This window comes from Gambusia affinis, linkage group LG22, assembly GCF_019740435.1.
Source record: "Gambusia affinis linkage group LG22, SWU_Gaff_1.0, whole genome shotgun sequence".
In the NCBI taxonomy this organism is placed as follows: domain Eukaryota; kingdom Metazoa; phylum Chordata; class Actinopteri; order Cyprinodontiformes; family Poeciliidae; genus Gambusia; species Gambusia affinis.
Genome location: NC_057889.1, coordinates 16,623,412 through 16,641,534, shown reverse-complemented (window position 1 = coordinate 16,641,534; position 18,123 = coordinate 16,623,412). Strand labels below are relative to the sequence as shown.

At 41.1% G+C, this 18,123-nt stretch overlaps 2 protein-coding genes across 4 annotated transcripts; one reads left to right on the top strand and one right to left on the bottom strand.

Moving 5' to 3' along the window:
- Positions 1–602: 602 nt before the first annotated feature.
- fkbp1b (FKBP prolyl isomerase 1B) lies at positions 603–11,008 on the bottom strand. Of its 3 annotated transcripts, none has more exons than XM_044106480.1 (4): positions 10,957–11,008; positions 9,154–9,200; positions 2,136–2,248; positions 603–1,385 (listed from the first exon to the last, which is right to left on the bottom strand). In XM_044106480.1, exons 3-4 carry the CDS (start codon positions 2,244–2,246, stop codon positions 1,257–1,259), a joined length of 240 nt encoding a protein of 79 aa, XP_043962415.1. In that variant the 5' UTR covers positions 2,247–2,248; positions 9,154–9,200; positions 10,957–11,008; the 3' UTR covers positions 603–1,256. The 3 variants fall into 3 exon arrangements, with proteins under 3 accessions (XP_043962415.1, XP_043962414.1, XP_043962413.1); XM_044106479.1 differs by lacking the exon at positions 10,957–11,008 and adding an exon at positions 10,484–10,809; XM_044106478.1 differs by lacking the exons at positions 9,154–9,200; positions 10,957–11,008 and adding an exon at positions 10,485–10,823.
- LOC122825233 (WD repeat and coiled coil containing) lies at positions 10,967–18,019 on the top strand. The gene is made up of 4 exons (XM_044106473.1): positions 10,967–11,094; positions 12,862–14,770; positions 14,917–15,037; positions 16,231–18,019. The coding sequence occupies exons 2-4, from the start codon at positions 12,863–12,865 to the stop codon at positions 16,422–16,424; spliced, it is 2,223 nt and encodes a 740-aa protein (XP_043962408.1). The 5' UTR covers positions 10,967–11,094; position 12,862; the 3' UTR covers positions 16,425–18,019.
- The last annotated feature ends 104 nt before the right edge of the window (positions 18,020–18,123 follow it).

Here is an 18,123-nt window from a genome sequence, read left to right as displayed (position 1 = left end):
TCAGCAAAAAACATATTCTGTCTTGTTTTTCACAAGACAGAAGATCAGTGAAAAACTGCAAAAGAAAAACCATCACTTTGAAATAAGAAAATTTGCAATCTCAGAAAAAGAAAAATGAAATTATTTCATAGCTTTATATTACACATTTCTTTGGCAGCTTTTAAATTATTGCAATTCCATCTTGTTGGGATGTTTATTGGCTAATCTTTCTTTTTTTTTACTTGGAAAAAACTTGTTTAATGTGCTGAACATTCTCCTGTAAATATTGGAATGAGTACATCTATTCGGTAATACAGGATGCCACAATGGTCAAAATTTGTGGGTCTTCAGCTTAGACAACAAACTTCTATTTTACATGAATTTAATACTTTATAGTAATATTTGAGTAATTTATTTTTAATTTTAGTAAATATGCAGTTTTCAAAAAAGAATCTAGCCCCAAATTTCCAGATCAGAGTTTGAACTGGACTATTCTAATAAACTTGGATTACACAGGATTCACCAAATTGTGCTTTCCTGGTGTGAATATAGTAAAACAGTTCGCTGATCACTCTTTTGACTTGATTGTATAAACAATTACAAACAGGACACGGAGCTCTCAATACAGTACATGCCAAATTTTATTCAGGACTTGGTCAGGAAACTGTTGCAGCGGTAATGGCTCTTCAACAACACTGTACAGTATTGGGTTGCACCTGATAGGGTACACTTGCATTAAATGTACAGATAGGTTATAAAACAAACTGAACAGCAACATCATTCAGAGAATTCAGCAGGACAAGCCTTTATCAAAGTGTCTATGCAGACAGTGGTATATAATGCCCAGGATTGTACGGAGCAGAAATGTGGGATCTTGAACATGTGTACCCGTCCTCTGTTGTGTGAACTGTAAGGCAGTTTAGATTGCAATAGTTTTTGGATTTTTATCCGCTGAAAGAGTGTTCAGACAGAACTAACATTAGATGGAAACTTTTTTTTTTTTTTAAAAAGCACGATTCTAAAATATAAGAGTAAAAGTAGAGCAGGACATGGATATCTCTGAACAGAATCTATAATGACGAGACGCCAGTGAAGCAGCAGAAGTTACATTTAAATACTGAAAAGAAGAAGATGTATAAATCAAAACAAAGAGGAGAAGCAGGCGGGAGGTCGTGGCAGGCAGCAAGCAGGTATGGTGTCCTGTAAGAACAGGTCGTGGCGAATGCGGCCCCCCCAATCTCCAGTCGACCTTCGACCCTTGTGTCGTAAAGCGGCCGTCACTCCAGCTTGAGCAGCTCCACGTCAAAAATAAGCGTGGCGTTTGGCGGGATGACGCCGGGGTGGCCTGTCGCTCCGTAAGCCATGTCTGGTGTGCAGGTGAGTTTCGCCCTCTGGCCGAGGCTCATCTGAGACGCGGGAAAGAAGACGAACACATCTGGATTTACTCGCAGCGTACTTCTCCACAAAACAAATTTAAAATACAAAAGTAGTAAAAAAACAGAGTAATTTCTTTTAATTTACCAGTATTTTCTTATTAGGAAATGTTACATACAAAATAACGTTTGCCTGATACCTCTTTACATGAATGAGGTTTTTTTGTCCTAGCGTTTAAAAGAAAACACACAAGCAAGTGAAACCTAAGCCAAGTTAGACCAGCCCCATTTCAGAATATGGACCGAATTATTCTACATTGAATAGAAAAAACCCCAACAAGTTTTGGATCTATAATACATTTATGTGTGATAGTTTCATGCCACTTCAGTGGTGAATGTCTGAAAGAATTGAGAAATGTGCCGACAATCTTCCAGGGCAAGTTCCAGTGTATGTACCACAAACTAATTGAATCATTCACCTTCTATACGCGTTGGGGATCCGGGGGTGCTGGTGTTTCTCTAGCAGTCATTTGATGTAAGGTAGGCTACACACCAGTCCATCACAGAGACAAATGGGACAAACAAGCATTCAGAGAGGCCAGTTCCCCTTACAGTTATGTGTTTGGACCATAGGATGAAGCTGGACTACCTGTAGACAACCCACGCATTCAAAGAGAGAACAGGCAAACTCGAAGCACAAAGAGCCCAGGCCAGGATTCTAAGCCAGGACATTGTTGCTGCAATCCAACAATGCTAACATCTGAAAGCACATTGCTTTCTTACCTGTGCTACTCCTTCTTCCCAGCCTTTTATAACCTCCATCCTTCCAATCTTGAACTTAAAAGGTTTGTTCCTGTCTCGAGAGGAGTCAAACTTTTTCCCGTTCTGCAACATACCTGCCAACGACACAATAAATCCAAACACTTTGAGATCAGGCAATCGCACAAAACACGGGTGTTGGTTCAAATAAACAAACATGCTTCCGACATGGTCTGCAAACGATTATTAGGCTGGTGTGGTTTCCTTTCTTGACTGCGATGAACAAAAGCAGTGGGAATCTGAAGTCATTGGCCTAGTTTGGCGGATTATTTTTAAAAGTTAACTAGGCCGTCACTTGCATGTATGTAGACCACAGGGAGAAAAGGATTACAAAGGCACAGCGGTACAGGACTCTGCTCCTTCAGAAACGGACCAAACACTCAGGCTTGATAATAAGATTGGGGCCAAAAAACACTTATATAAAGGCAGAAAAACACTGCTCTTCCTTTGTAGCGTGCTTTAATAACTTCAGAGATGCAATGGCTTGTGAACTTTGAAACCCTTTAAAAGCCAAGCCAGCAAAACAATCACACCCTTAAAAACAGTTTGTTATTGTTCCTGCACAAGCGATCCGTACCTGCAAGCAAACCCTGCTCTAAGGATCAGTTTGTCTCCACAACTTGGGAATGAGCTGGGTGTAAATAGTAACTTTAGAAGGTTTGTTAATGAGAGTAAAGGCATGTACTTTGTACTGATCTACAGAAGATGCCTCTAGTACCAGGTGTAAAAAGTTATATTAGTATCACCAAAGCTACAGGCCAATACACTTGACATTCTTTGATGACTTCTTTTCAGTTTTTGATGAAGGCAAACTTTCAACTGCAGCTGCTCTGTAAGAGGCCTGGAGATGGTCCGCTGAAGATTTTTGCACAGAAATATACATCTAATTTCTCTGTCTATTGCATTTTTCATTTAGAGTATATCCATCATTGCCTCTGCACAACAATTTAATAAAAACCATTGAAGACTGGTTGAGTTTGTCTACTGAGCAAATTTCACATCTGCACGAGGATCTATCTTCGCTAGCTGCTAAATTTCTTATTGATCTCTCACGTATATAGGAGGTTTCTGCACCTACACCATCATATTCAGCCTTTTTGTGATGGAGGAAAGACCATCACCATTTTCTTCAACATTTTTAGTACAAAACGGTGCGGAGGAGTCTTCTGTACAAAGTTTGTTGCACAGCTGAGTATGTCGCCTAAGTTGGAAAGTGTACACAGAAGGAATTACATACAATATGCAAAATGTGCCTCCAAGTAAAACTTTCGTGCTTTTGGAAAAATCTTGCAGATCGGGACAATGTTGTCAATGGTGGTGTGGTAGACGTTTGACAGAAGTTTGTCCCGCAATTGATGGGTTGCCAGTTTGATCCCCGCTCCACCCGCCTCTTGTCGTTGTGTCCTTGTGCAAGACACTTCACCCACCTCGCCTGCTGGTGATCAGATGGTCCAATGGTGCCGGTGTCACCTCTGTCAGATCGCCCCAGCGCATTTACGGCTACTATCAAGTAGCTTGCCACCATCAGTGTGTGAATTTGTGGGTCATTCATTTTAGCTGAGGATAAGCAGCTAGCTGCCAAACATGTTATTTTTGTTTGGAGGGCTACTAGCCTAGGGTGGGTGTGAAGAGGTTGTAGTCTTGGCACGAGCTCAGTAAAACCCTCTCAGACTTCATATTCTCTGACAACTTATATCTGGGAACGCATGGAGATATCGAGGACAAACTCCAACTGTGTCCAGGATCCAAATATTCTGACACCACCAAAATGTACCATCAATATTTGACTATGGATAATTTCCAGTGCCTGGTCACTGCCAGTCTGGAAACTCTCTCGCTCCACCGGTTTCTGATGCACCCTACAGTATCCTGCAGACACCATCAAAATTTTGACTTTTAATGTTGTGGTGTGGTGTGAAGGGGACCTAGATGTTTGTTACCACAAGCTAACATTTAATAATTTAGGACTATGTCCATATTTGTACCAGTAACATAAAACGAACTCAGTCATTTTGACACTTCACATGGAATGAAAGCACCAGAAAGAAACAAAATCCTAACCACCTGCTTATCAAGTGGCTCCGCGATAGTCCCTAATTTAGCCGCCTGTCATAATTCTTTCCAATAAGTGTGAATATTTGGCATTTAAAGTTAGTGTCAACCAAAATGCAGTCATGGTGTCTTGCCCATCTAGTCATATGAATGTTGATACTGTACTGCTTCTCCTCTTTCGCTTCCCCTAAAATTAGCGAGTCTACAGTTTCCGAGAAGCCTCCATAGTCCATATATCAATGGCCACGGCCCTTTCCAATCGTGGAGTCAACAGGTTCGCAGACACACCAAAGCAAACGCCACCTGCTGCAGGTCATTCGAGTAGCAGGACAACAACGTTTGGCAAGAAGCGCATAAAGTGGGTTCAGTTTAATGAGTTCAGTGGGGGGCAATTCAAATTAAACCACTGTCCACATGAAGGGAGGCAATGGAGGGATGATGAACAACAGTTGACTCTTGTGATTGGATGGGGTTGTGGATGACGTAAAGAAGATCCGGAATATATATATATATATATATAAAACCTACTTTTTTTTTACTGTAGACATATTGAACTGGATTTCACACAAGGTGAAATGTCCAATGAAAAGACAGTGCATATAAACATTTGGTCAAAAGTAAAAAAGAAAAAAAGGGAATAATAACAGAATTATTCTCAATATTTACACTGTGCACAAACAAAGCACTGACCCAGAATCCATATTGCTGACCACCCAAGACCCACAGAGTGTCACTGCTGTTATCAGTTTTTGTATAGCTAAGCCTGGGCGAGGTCTGCAAAAATAAAGCTCAGCCTTTCCCTTCCTGCGCTCTGCTCTCAGGCTCTCTCTCGCCGCCAGAGGGTTTCACTTGGTTGTAGGCTGGCAAAACGCCATACCACACAGGGGTGGGGTTATTTTTACTCCGTTTACTGTATCCTGTGTTGCCCCTCGTCTAGAAAAGCTGCCAGTAGAGCAGCCCCCTGGGCTCAAATGCGGATGAACTGAGACGTGTGTAAAGCTATCTGCAGACCAGACCCGCGTCAGTGCTGCATGATCACACGTCTTAATGACCAAGTCAAGTCTTGCACATTTCTCTTTGTATAATGGAGTATTTAGAATCAATTTATCATTATAGTCTTGGTTGCATCTTTTTCATGTACAAACAAGGTTTGGTTAATGAATACAAGTGTGCTATAACTTATTTTTCCTCACGGCATCTGCCAGGTGTAAGCTGTGTAGAGGGTATTATGTTTACAATCAGAATACGAGCTGTGAAAAAAGCCCGTCAAACAGTCAACCACTCAACAGGAGATGATGCTCGTCTGAATCGCTTGCATAAACTCCATACTGTTGGCAGTGAAAACATCCACAGACACTCAAACAACATTTCTTCCCTGGAAGTAGTTTGGCAGCTTGTGACTTTCAGCCTGCTCTTCAGGCGCACCTTAAGCTGTCAAGCCTCGGCTTTGGTGTTCTCAGGTGTCAAACTCTAGAACCTGAACTTGTTATAGAACAACCCAAATTAGGTTTTCCCCACTAGTAGTTTTATTTAAGTTAAAAAAAAAAGAAAAAAAAGAAAAAGAAAAAAAACTAAGCACACTGTTTGTCACAGAAACCCGGTGCCGCCAATCGCTGCATTTATCTCGGACTCATTTTCCTTTCTTCATGCTGACTGATACCATATCAGCCTACGTTTTCCTCCTTTGGCGACAGTCTGATATGCTTAGAAACAAGCTTGAGACAGCAGGACTGCAGCTGTTAGAGCTGCCACTCCGTGAGCACATGGACATTCGGGCTTGATGACAGAAACAGGGGTGTGAGTGAATGAGAGGGACCCGCAGTGCCTTGACAAAGTATTCAAACCTCTTGAACTTACGAACACAAACAATATCTTTCAATAGGATTAGGATGTGAAGAGGGAGAATCAAACAGCGACTTTTTTTATGGTAATATCCCAAGTACTGAACATTGGATTGAACCGTTTACTTCATCATTTTGAAACAGGTTTTTGGCACAACTGGAAATCTTCCAAAACACGGCCATCAACCTACACTAACCGGCCAAGTAAGGATGGCACTAATCATTAACCATGCAAACACCATGATCCCCACCATTAAGACAAGATTACGAGAGAGATTTAGAGAGAAGCAGCAAGAGCAAATGAGGTGGATTATCAGTGCTTGCCAACAACTGATAGTGTCATCCAGGACATGTTACTGTGGAATATTGTCTCTTTTCTCCAGATATTTGGCTGTTAGCATGTCATGGCAATCATTAGACCGTCAAACACCAACAGTCTAATGATTGCACCAAATTCCTTCAGACTCGCTGTGAGACTGACTGCTACTGGAGATCCTTCCTGTCCACAGCATCAACATCCACAATGACTCTTTGAAGGTGCCTGCTTGAAATTAGTTATGATAACATTTAACGTCCCTTTAGGATAAATAAAAGTATTTTTGAATTGAATGTGAGTATATTTCAAATATGGCGGTGGCATCATCATGGTGTGGGGAAGCCTTTTTTTCCAGCAGGAGTAGGGCAGTCAGCCAGAGTGGATAGATGGAAGAATCTAAACAAAAAATGAGATATTTTCCCAAGAGGAATGGGTAAAGTCATACAAAAAAAATTATTCATGATGGCTGAACAGTCTGTTTACCTTTTCCTATGTATAGCTTTGAATAAATTTACACTTGATAACAATGTGCTATTTTATGTTGGGCCATCACATGAAATTCCCCTTAAATCTGCACTTGGAGCAAGACAAAATGTGTTGACTAGGAGGCATGAATACTTTAGAAAAAGCACTGTATTCTGTATGCAGGTTTGAGTGCCAGAGCTGGTATCTGCCGAGTTGGCAGTGACCTCTCTGCTAATTTGGGCGATCGCAACTCTCACCGGGAGTCAGAGAGAGGTCACCGCCACAAATCTTTGTGTCTGTCCGGTCTGGCATGCGAGTGTCTGCACGTCTAAGATCCCCCAAGTGAAAAGACGAGAAATAAGAAAAAAAAAAAGAGACACAGTAGTTTTGAAGAGCAACAGAGGAGTTCTGTATTGCTAAACGCTGGAAAACAGAGCAGACTAGGTTCTTAATCTAGTTATGTTCGGAGAACTATGTCTCCTTACTGTTTGAGGTTGTGTCTCCAATTCCGGTCAAATAGAATCAGGGCAGGGTTGAGGAAAGGCTAACACTCTCAGATTTTTCCACGATGTATAGTTTTTATTTTTCATTTCAAGAGAAACATTTTCCATCTAATCTGTGAAAATGCATTTTCCCAAGCTCATATAATGAGATTTTTTTTAGCCTTTTGTACAGACTTGTTTTGGCTTAACTCTGTACTTTGTAAGGCCTTGCCTCCAAAATACCAGCAGCTTACAGGCAAATCCAGCCAGTCGAACGGCAAAGAAAATTAAAGATGGGGGAGAAACGTCACCTTACGTTCAATAAGACAATACAGGAGTGCAAGAATAACTGATTTGAAAAGAATTATTGGAAAATACTAAGAAATAACAGCAAAATGATTAGTTTTGTGTTAAAAAAATAAATAAAAAAATTGAGACACTTGCTTTGCACTACATGTTGCGCAAAACTTCTGTCCCCAAATGGCCAGCCTAAGCCAGGAGATTCCCAACTGAGATCATCCTAAAAACATCTGAAGCCTTTGTCTAAGCTGTTGTTCACCCAAGCTGTTAGCAGACTCCATTAAAAGGACACAGAAGCAAGTTTTCTCACACAAGACAAGGATTATTAGTATCCCAGACATCTACTTTGTTCAAATATAAACCAAATATTAAAGAATAAAAAATAAAAATTGGTCTCAGATGTCACTAAAATACTGGTATTTGGCAAAAATTGTTCTATTTGTACATCACTGGTTGCAAGGTCTCATTCTCCAGACGTTCCACAAGGTTCTGCTTTGGGACCCCTGTTGCTTTTGCTCTCATCCTATTGGTCCCATGCTACTTTGTAAAGATATCGCATAACACTGTTATGCAGATAATGCCTGGCTGTATATTTCCTTTCTTCCAAATTAAGTTTCAAAACTGTATACTTCACTAAAATGCCTCGCTTCCACTAAAATCTAATTGGTTGACAGTTTAATTTATTTAAACAAAGAAGAAAACGGAAAATTATCTTAACACCAAAACACTAAAGATAAGGAGATTATTGGGGCCATTGGTGTTTTAGATATTTAGCAGTTTATAAGTTTAACTCATAAATATTTACTCATCGGAAGATGCTTGAATTTTATTCAGCTCAAAATGACTCACACATTAGTTAATCACAGCTGAACTCTGGGCCAAATAAACATTCAAATTACTGCAAAAACCCAGAGGCAATGCCACAAAAATACCGACACTTAACCGGTTTACGGTAGAAAACGTGCCAGAGTGGGTCTGGTTCTATATGCACATAAAAGAAAACACGTGATGCCGACAGATGACATGTGAACTAGGTTCTGTTTACTTTCTGTCTGACCTAGTTGTCTGTACAGCCAACCCTGAGGCACGGAACAGCCCAAATTTATTTCCCCAAACGTCTCCATGTCTTACTGCCCCACCTTAAAACAAGGCCTTCTGACAAACAGGAAAGCAGATGTACGTATGTGTGTGTGTGTGTGTGTGTGTATACACGTGTGCGTGTGAGTGACAAGCCGAAACAGAGTCTAGCAGAGGAAAACATCTGACTTCTCTTTCAGAACCAAAGCAAACTAATGGTGCCTGACAGAGGAGACGCAGCCCGGCTGAGCTTATGAAACTCAAACCAACACGCAGGTGCACCGGCCTGCAGAATGTGGGAATTGTGCGAGCGAGCGACTTGTAACACTAGCAGAGCAGATCACGTCCAAAACGGGCAGATTTCCTCTTTCAGCAGCAAGGACAAAGGAAGGATGCAGAGTTTCAAGAGAGTCAGGATATGAAAAAAAAACAACAAGAAAAACAATTACCTATGTAATGAACAACACATGTTTGGCCTTTCTTTGGAAATGTTCACTTCTGAGAAGGAGAGGCTTATCTTGTAATTGTTTTAAGTGATTCAATAGTTGTGAAACGGTATATGGTTTTTTTTTTATATGCGGTTTATTTATTTTTTTGTTGCCGTTTTATGTTGTTTCCTGTATTCCGCATAATTTTAAATTAAACTTTTTCTGCAAATTGGTTTATTTTTCTATTGCGTAGTAAAATGTTTGAGCTGCATGTTAGAATCTGGAATGGATTCAAAAACATGGAAATGGGTTGTTAAAAGGACCAGTACAGACCGGAGGGACCAGATTTTAGAGATGCACGAATCAGTCGGCCAAATATCCGAATCTGTTAATATTACCTTCATTAAATGCAGACTGGCAACCTTTTTTTTTTTTTTTTTTTTTCATAAAAGGACATTTTTGTTTCATTTTCTGACAAAAAAGCCGTAGAAAAGATGGGATAAAGGGATAAAAACTGAATTATCTGGTCAGAGTTTAAAAAAAAAAAGTAGAAATTGTTATCGCCCTTTGAAATCCTGGATCTTAAATAGATTTGATTATCCAAGATCTTTATCAATCATCCTGGTGATGAATGTGCACAGAAACCAAACAGGTCATAGTGAGTATTAAAATCCAAGGAAGCTCCATGAAGGCTTGGGGGCACTTTCTAAAACACTTTGCATTTCATGCATATTCCATTGTGTTTTTATTGACACTGTATATTTGTGGGAGGGGAAAAAACTCATCCCTTGATTACTTTAAGTTTAAGTTCTAAGATCTCCAGGAGCCAAACCTCTGCTCCCTGCCTTCGAGCCTGTAGACTAACTTCATTCGGATTCACACACTCCCTTGTGGCAACAGTACCCTGCATGCATTTTGCTTAGAGTATAAATATAATCTGCTTACTTTTGACAATGGGAGTTAGGACGCAGGTTCAGCTTCCTTACTTTAGTTGTTGCCCGAAATTATGGTAACAAATTTCTGATGCCACGCAAAACAATAATTTACGGAGTCCCGTTATGTAAAATTGGTAGGACTAGCACGTTTCATAGTGAGTATGGAGCGTTCTGGAAAGATGCCATGCAAGCCTTTCAGTGAGGATGAGCCCCTTCAAGATTGAGCGTTATCACACAACTCTAATTATAGCTCTAACGGGTTTTAGCTAACTACGCCAACTCGTAATATTCATTTATGAAATTTTTACTTTTGGAACGGCAACAATATTCACTAGCACCACGACATTCCAGGGGGTCAGCAACAGCACCACTTCCCACCCCGCATCAAAGGCAACCCAGGCGGCTACATTTACTTACCATCACCGGGAGATATGGTCTCGACTTCTACGCCCATGGTTGTGCTACTTTGAAGGCTAACTAAGAAACATAAAACCTAAAAAGCCCTTTCAACAGCCGGCGTTGTCCTCCTTTGCGGCTACAAGTCGGGCTTAATCGATTGAAACCATGTATTCAGCGGACTACCATCGACCCCCGCAGCCTCGACCAGCCGTCACAGAGAGAGCCCGGATATTCTGTCGCGAGACACAGTCGAGAACTAAAAACTGTATCGCGTTCTTGCGCCTCATCGAGGAGATGCTAGCTCTTGTTGTTCATTGGTCTATTTTGTTTATTTTTTGCCTGGTTGTATGTGTGTGTGTGTGTGTGTGTTTTTAAAGAGATTAAGTATTTATTTTATTTTACAGCCAATGAAAGTAACGGTTTATAAAGCATTCATAACGGGAAAACAGAAATGATTGGTCAACAAACTACATATCCCATAATGCACTTACCCTAGTACGGTTAGTTTTGTTTCCGAGTCATTCACTAGAGCAACGTTGTAGACACATTTCAGCTGGTAACGATGTGAAGAAATTGTGTTTCTATGCTTTTGTCACGTTTTCGTCTGAGACGGCTGTTGGATTTTCAGGTATGCTTAGTAAAGTTGCATGTCTGTGCCGTCTCGTTCGTATTTGGATTTCACAACTTAAAGCTACTTGCCTATATATATATTGCCAGACTCTCTAAAATTTGTGAACTCATTGTAGAAATAGCCTGTGATCCCATAGATCAGGGGTGTCAAACTCCAGTCCTCGAGGGCTGCAGTTTTTAGATGTGCCACAGGTACAAAACACTGGAATGAAATGTCTTAATTACCTCCACCTTGTGTAGACCAGTTCTCCAGAGCCTTAATTATTCTATTCAGGTGTGGTGCAGCAGAGGCACATCTAAAAGTTGCAGGACTGCGGCCCTCGAGGCCTGGAGTTTGACACCCCTGCCATAGATCATATCATGCTCAATTTTTAAATGTATTTTTGCTATTTTGTTGTGAGTTCCATTTTAAGGAAAATACAGAATTCCCTGCAAGTGCTTCTGGTGACATCAAATAAGGCAGCTTACCTAAGTTATTTTGGAGTGTTTTTTGTTTGATTATGGATTATTTTAAAATTAAATTCAACCTTCAAGTAGGTTTCCCTAGTAACATGGTAGCTTCGCCAAAATGCTAGAGCCAAATATGAGAATATTGCATTGGTTTCTGTCAAATTTGGCAACAATATAGCATAAGATGCGATTTGTCAAGAGGACCAGGGCAGAATAGCAGATTTCTAGTTTATGTACTTGGTTGAGATGCAGTGATCTTCAGTCTGATGTTTTTTCAAAATGTAAATGCAGCACTTTGACTATTTTTAGTCTAAGAAACGATTTTAAGATAAAGTGGGGTGACAGAGACATAAAAAAGTTATTTATAAAAAAATTATTTTGTCATTTTTATTGTCATTCTTATCATAACTTAAAAATAACAACATTGTCATTGCAATCATCTTTATTGTCCCTCAGTGGAGAAATTCATGTGTACCAGTAGCAAAGTAACTGTCAACTCATCTATACATCTAAACAAAAATACAAATATAAAAACAGACCTAAGAATAACATACTGTACATTAACAGGAACTAAGAAAATAACAGACTGTAAGGATGGACAAATTTATAACGTAAGAAAATACTGAGCATTTATTAATAGCAGACTCCAATCCAAAGAAATATGCAACTGAGTAATGTAAAAAAAAAATGTAAAGAAGCCTACAAAACATCTTTGTGCACCAATATTTTTTATTTCACGTTTTTAGAATGCCAAATATGTGCATAAGGTAATTATATGGGAAAATTAAAATCTGAACATATTGATCCCACTTAAAATTCTGAAGATCTTTTTTAATCTCAGTGACTGAAATAAACCCTCTATAGGATACAGTAATGTTTCATTTACTTAAGGTACCAGATTAAGATCCCAGATGTATATTTGCTTCTTTGTGTGATTTTACATCTGTTCCCTTATTACTTGAGGTTAAGATCTATTTTGTAAGGCTTATTACCAACTTTCACCATATCTAAAAAAAGACGGTGCGGTGACCCACTCAACACAACGCCGTTAATACCCTGGGCTCCTAACTGTACGTTGTTAAGGTCATCCGGCATAAGCAGCTGTAGGTGTTCGTCACGACAGCCTCAGCTCAGGCAGAGGGGGATTAAAGCGTGTACTTGGGAGGAGACACAGGAGAGGCTTTTACTGTTCTTAATCTGCACAGGTAGCAATAGCTACCCTTGTAAAAAGTAACTCAGCTAGGTCTCTGTCATCAATGCTTCTTTTTTGAGACATATATTTTTGTCTTCATCTAAGGTTTTTTGTTCCTTTCAGGATGGATCTTGGTAAAGCAAAGCTCCTTAGGAGTGGACTCAACACTCTACACCAAGCCATCCACCCTGTGCACGGGATTGCATGGACAGATGGAAAGCAGGTCTGCTTGACGGCTCTCTACTTCATCAATGGCGAGGTGAAGTTTGGAGACACCAATGTAATCGGGCAGTTTGAGCATGTCTTCGGACTCTTCTGGGGCCCACTGTGCTGCTCGGACTCCCCTGCCCTTCTGGCTGTCCAGCATAAGAAACATGTTACGGTGTGGCAGCTTCAGCTCAGTGCTCTTGAGCAGAACAAGCTGCTGTGCACGCAAACCTGCGAGATGAGTGAGCCCTTTCCCTTGCTTTCTCAAGGCTGCGTCTGGCATCCTAAACTGGACATGCTGGCTGTGCTGACGAAGCGAGACACGTCCGTGTTGTTTTCTGTCAGGGTCGACAACAGGAGGATCAAAGCAGACATCAAAGGCAGTGGGCTCATTCATTGCGCTTGTTGGACTAAGGATGGCACCCGCCTGGTGGTGGCTATTGGCAGTGCTCTGCATTCGTTCATTTGGAATGACATCCAGAAAAGCCTGGTGGCATGCACTTTTTGCCCTATCTTTGACGTGGGGGGCTACATCTGTGCAATTGAGGCCACCGGGGAAGCTCAGGTAGCTGTGGCTACAGAGCTACCGCTTGATAAATTATGTGGACTAAACTCCGGGATACCTTTTGACCTGCCGACAGAGACCCTGCAAGGTCAGGGCTCGCACATAGTCATGGCAGATGATGATGGCATTTTGGATTCAAGAAGAAGGTCTTTTGAGTCAGAGAGATCATATATCCCCAGCTCAGGCCCCCTTGATCTTACCCATCTCCTGGCGAAGCACCGTCGCTCGGATCCCAGCCCCCTTATCCACTTGCGGCGCAGAGACACTGTGACAGGTACTGGGCAGGACAGCTCGCACCTCGTTCTGGTTACCTACGAGCGAAAGGTAACTACAACCCGCAAAGTCAGCATTCCAGGGATTTTGGTCCCTGATATTGTTGCTTTTGATCCTCGTGCCTCCACAGTTGCAGTTGCTTCCAATACCTGCAACATGGTTCTTGTTTACTGTATCACACCGTCTGCTATGCCCAATGTCCAGCAGATTTCTCTGCAGCAGAACGAAAGACCCAAAGGTGTCTGCTTCCTCAGTGACAAGGTTCTGCTATTGATGGTGGGCAGGCAGAAGACTACTGATCCTGCCTTCCTTCCATCTTCCAACACGGACAAATATATTCTTCGCCTCATATCCAAAGAGCTAATATACGACGGAGAAACAGCTATTGCACCATCCCCCTCTGCTCTCAACCATGAATCTTCTAATTTCTGCGCAGGGATTAGGAGACACTCAGAGCACCTGTCAAAGGATGACAGGGAGCGGCCAGGGATAAAAGACTTGGTTCTGCCTGGAAGGGTAGTTTGTTCGCCAGGGAGCAGACGCAGGCTGGTCGAGGAGATCAGGAGCAACGAACCCAGCCCCATCACCACCTCCGTAGACTTCTCTGAGAGGCAAGAAAGAGCCTCGTCCAGAGCCTCGTCCATCACAGTCGAGAACTTTGACATGGACCATGTCAATCGGATGACCAGCCTGGCAGTCGGAGCCCAGGCCAGCAGAGACTCCAGCCGGGCAAGTTCTCCTCGCTTCGAGCCATCGGAGAAGCTCCACTCGGAGCCGCCGACGCTACCCATGCCTGAGAAAACAACCGGATGGACCAGAGAGCGCTCCCTGGAACAGCTTGTTCACAACATGGAAAGGCTTTTTACACGCTTTGCAGACGTACAACAATGCCTGACAGAAATCAGAGATTATACGCAGAATGGCAAGAAGGCCCCAACGGTCTATCCCAACGTTACTGATCCCCCATATGTCAATGTCACATGCCAGGTAATGTTGTAGTGAGTCGTTTAGTCCTTATTAAGCACATCTTGTCTACCCATTGACCTATGCAGTAACTACAAGCTTATTTCGACATTGATGGACTTTTTACACAAGAGCTGGTACTGATTTTCATTTTGTGTTGGCACATGCAGAAGCAGTTATCGGAGAATGTGTTCATCGATGAGAGAAGGCCAGTGCTTCTGTGTGATGGGAAGCTGTGCCTGCGTGCCATCCAAGACCTTTTCAACCTTACCACTGTGGAGATGATGTACGGTATGTGTAGAAGAATAGAACTACCATTACCTAATGGTGTAATGCTTGTCTGTTTGTTTTACTGTCAAACCAAAGATGGTCTTGGAAGTCCTCTGTGTCTCATAGCACATAAGATTAATGATGTTGTGACAGAGTACAGAGTTAATCAATGGAAACCACTAGGAGGAAACTCCTTAGTCTTCTTGGGCAGGTCCCTCGCTGCGTGCAGTTCAGGAAACCTCGTTCGATGGGCTTCCTCCTTCTGACCAGGAGCAGTTGGGTGCTTTTACTACCTGGGCCAACTCTCTTTACACATCATCTTTTAGCAACAGCCACCAAAAATGGTTTACTCCATAAAGAATGTCTTTTCAAAGAGTTAATTGTTACCTTAACAACATAGTCTGATATTGTTCTCCTGTTAACGTGCCTCAGCTATTATTGGAAGTGATTAGACGCCTAGATCAGATTACAGGGTTTAAAACAAAAGCAGCTTATCATTCCTGATAGGCAAAGTGTTTTGTTTTTGTTTGGTTATTTTCTTCTGATTAACCAACTCACGTTAACTCAACATGGCAGTGTTCATATTTGCCCGGACAGTTGGTTTTGGAGCATAGCTGGGCCAAGATACCTCCACAAATGACCATTGCCAGAAACAAAATGACGTGGGGAAGAGGTTTGCCAAAAAACACATGGACTGGCCTAAAGAGAAATGGCACATTTTAAGAGCTGATGAAAGTCAGTTTCTTCTTTTGTTCTAGGCGCTGCAGTTTGCTCTGTAAAGACAGCAAAGTATGCTTATAACTCTGCAGAGGACCGTTGCATAAAATCACTTCTATCTTGTCTTACCAACTATTAACTGTTGAGATCCTCTGTCAGATCAGTGAACAAATGACTGACATTGTCACTTTTAAGAATACTGAATCTGTGAGGCTTCTGCTCTATTGCGGATTCTAAGAGAACTGATAGCCCGTATCATTTCAGGCTCTTTTTAGCAGCTTTTTGAGGGTCTTCGTGACTAAAAAAATCCAAGTCAACTATATTGGAGTTATTTAACAGCTTCAGCTAATTGGCAGATTTTTTTGCTACTTTCTGCTGTTGATGCAACTGAAATATAAAAAGCTAAATGGGTGCTTCTCTATAATGGGAAATGGACGATTATTGCTCTTTTCAACTACAGCATGGAGCGCTAACAGTCTTGTGCATTTCTTTCCCAGGACCGTTGTGGATCGTACTTGTGGCAGACGCTGATGGCTTCGTGCCTCTGACATTTAAGCCCAAAGATGAACTGACGGTGCGGAACGGGAAGAGGAAATCTACCCTCCGGACTCCTGGAAGTCCAGAGAATTCCTGTCCATCCAGTCCAGCCCAGAGCCAAAGCCCGACAACGACTGCAGAGGCCTCTGTGTAGTAGCTCCTGACACACCTGTAGAGACTCTCGTAGTAGTGTTTCTCTTTGATTTTCAAACCTGTGACCTCAATGCCACAGAAAGCCATTGTTCACACTGCAAATTATATTTTTATAGTAAGAAAAAAACGTGGTTTCTAAAGAGTTGCCCTGTCAGATGGTATATTTAAATATTGCTTCTTTAAAATGAGATTACCTTAAAAAGTTTCTATATTTTTGTTCTTTGAGGAAATTTCATTCAGTCTTTATAGCGTTCCTCCTTAAAAAGCGAAAGTTCTAGAGTGCAATTCTGAGCTATTCAAGATGTGTCCCCTGGCAATATCATGTAATTTTCTCCTCCAAAGAAGTGTAAGATTCAGTTTTTACTCCTAAAATGTCTGAAATTTCACTTCTCTGCTTTACGTTTAACCTCAAATATGAAACTGTTAATGTTATACCAGAAAAACTAAGAATGTCTAACACATGTAAACAAAGCCACCTATTTTCTTGGTTGATGGCAGTAAGACATCTGACCACAAGAGGGTGCAACACTCCTCCAATTCTCTTAACTGCATGGTCTGTTCAGAAGAAAGCAACAATCCAGTCATATGGTTTTACTTTTAAGGACAAAATAAATGTGCTCTTTGCTGTTGTTACTAAAATATATAAATCTAACCTCAAGTGTAAAAAGGTCAAACAAAATACAAAGTTATGTGTATATGTGTGTGTGAAACTAAGTACACCCCATAATTCAAGCCAGACTTGAGTCAATTTCTCATTGTTGAGAACTGTAGACTTATTTTTCTAGATATTACAAGTAGTGTTCACAGCCATTCGTTTCTGCCAGCTCGCTTCACGTCCATCAACGATATTTCAATCAAATGGAGGTTTTACCATTTGCACTTTGGTCCCATTTTTTTGTAGGACATTGTTCCAATAGTTTTGCGGCTTATCAGCTCAAATTTTTCTGCCAGTTTTTGTTTAGAATCCAGTTTTTTATAGTCAACCAATCCAAACAAGCTAGCCATCTTTTTCTAGATCACATTGTCTAGAAATGTGCGGTTTGACATGCTAAGTGAATCCAGTGAAGGAGATGTAGCTCCTGGGTTTTTGCAGTTTTTCTAAACGTTATGCAACTTGCTGTATCTTTGGAAAGAATTTTCAGAGAAATTCACACGAGGAGAAAATGTCAGCCGTCTTAAACACTTTGCATTTGTAAAAAAAATCTTAGTTGAAAATGGCCTTAACCCTTTCTAGATTGATGGACAGCAACAATTGCTTATTTACAATCATTGCTGTTGCCTTTGCATTGTGTCGACAAACTGCTTAGAGGGGGTTTCCTTGTTGACGACCAATCAAACAGTGCATTGCATTTGCTTTTCTGGCTTCTAGGAGGGATGTACTTACTTCGTCACATAGATTCTTTTGGTTTGGAAAAAATAAAATCTATGGCATGTTTATGTACACTTCAGGTGAGATTTTAAAACTTGGTAAAGACCAGATTGGTTTTATGATGTCCTTATGGACAAAACTCCAGAATTGAAAGAAGGTGTACTTTCTCCTATACCATAACGGTAAATGCTATTTATGACTACCAATAAACATACATCTTCATACAACTAGACCCCATACGTTTAATTGCAACACCTCCACACCGAAGAAACACAAGAGAGATTTATTTGGTCCCGTCCCGTCTCTACGGTGTTTATTCATCATCTGTCAT

Bases quoted from the DNA above. Each gene is read 5' to 3' on its own strand.
- fkbp1b (XM_044106478.1), bottom strand. From the start codon at position 10,521: ATGGGCGTAGAAGTCGAGACCATATCTCCCGGTGATG. The intron at 2,249-10,484 runs GTAAGTAAATGT...TGTCGTTGGCAG, and splicing joins GACCATATCTCCCGGTGATG to GTATGTTGCAGAACGGGAAA. The intron at 1,386-2,135 runs GTAAGAAAGCAA...CCCGCGTCTCAG, and splicing joins GGGAAGAAGGAGTAGCACAG to ATGAGCCTCGGCCAGAGGGC.
- LOC122825233 (XM_044106473.1), top strand. From the start codon at position 12,863: ATGGATCTTGGTAAAGCAAAGCTCCTTAGGAGTGGACTCAACACTCTA. The intron at 14,771-14,916 runs GTAATGTTGTAG...TGGCACATGCAG, and splicing joins ATGTCAATGTCACATGCCAG to AAGCAGTTATCGGAGAATGT. The intron at 15,038-16,230 runs GTATGTGTAGAA...TTTCTTTCCCAG, and splicing joins CACTGTGGAGATGATGTACG to GACCGTTGTGGATCGTACTT.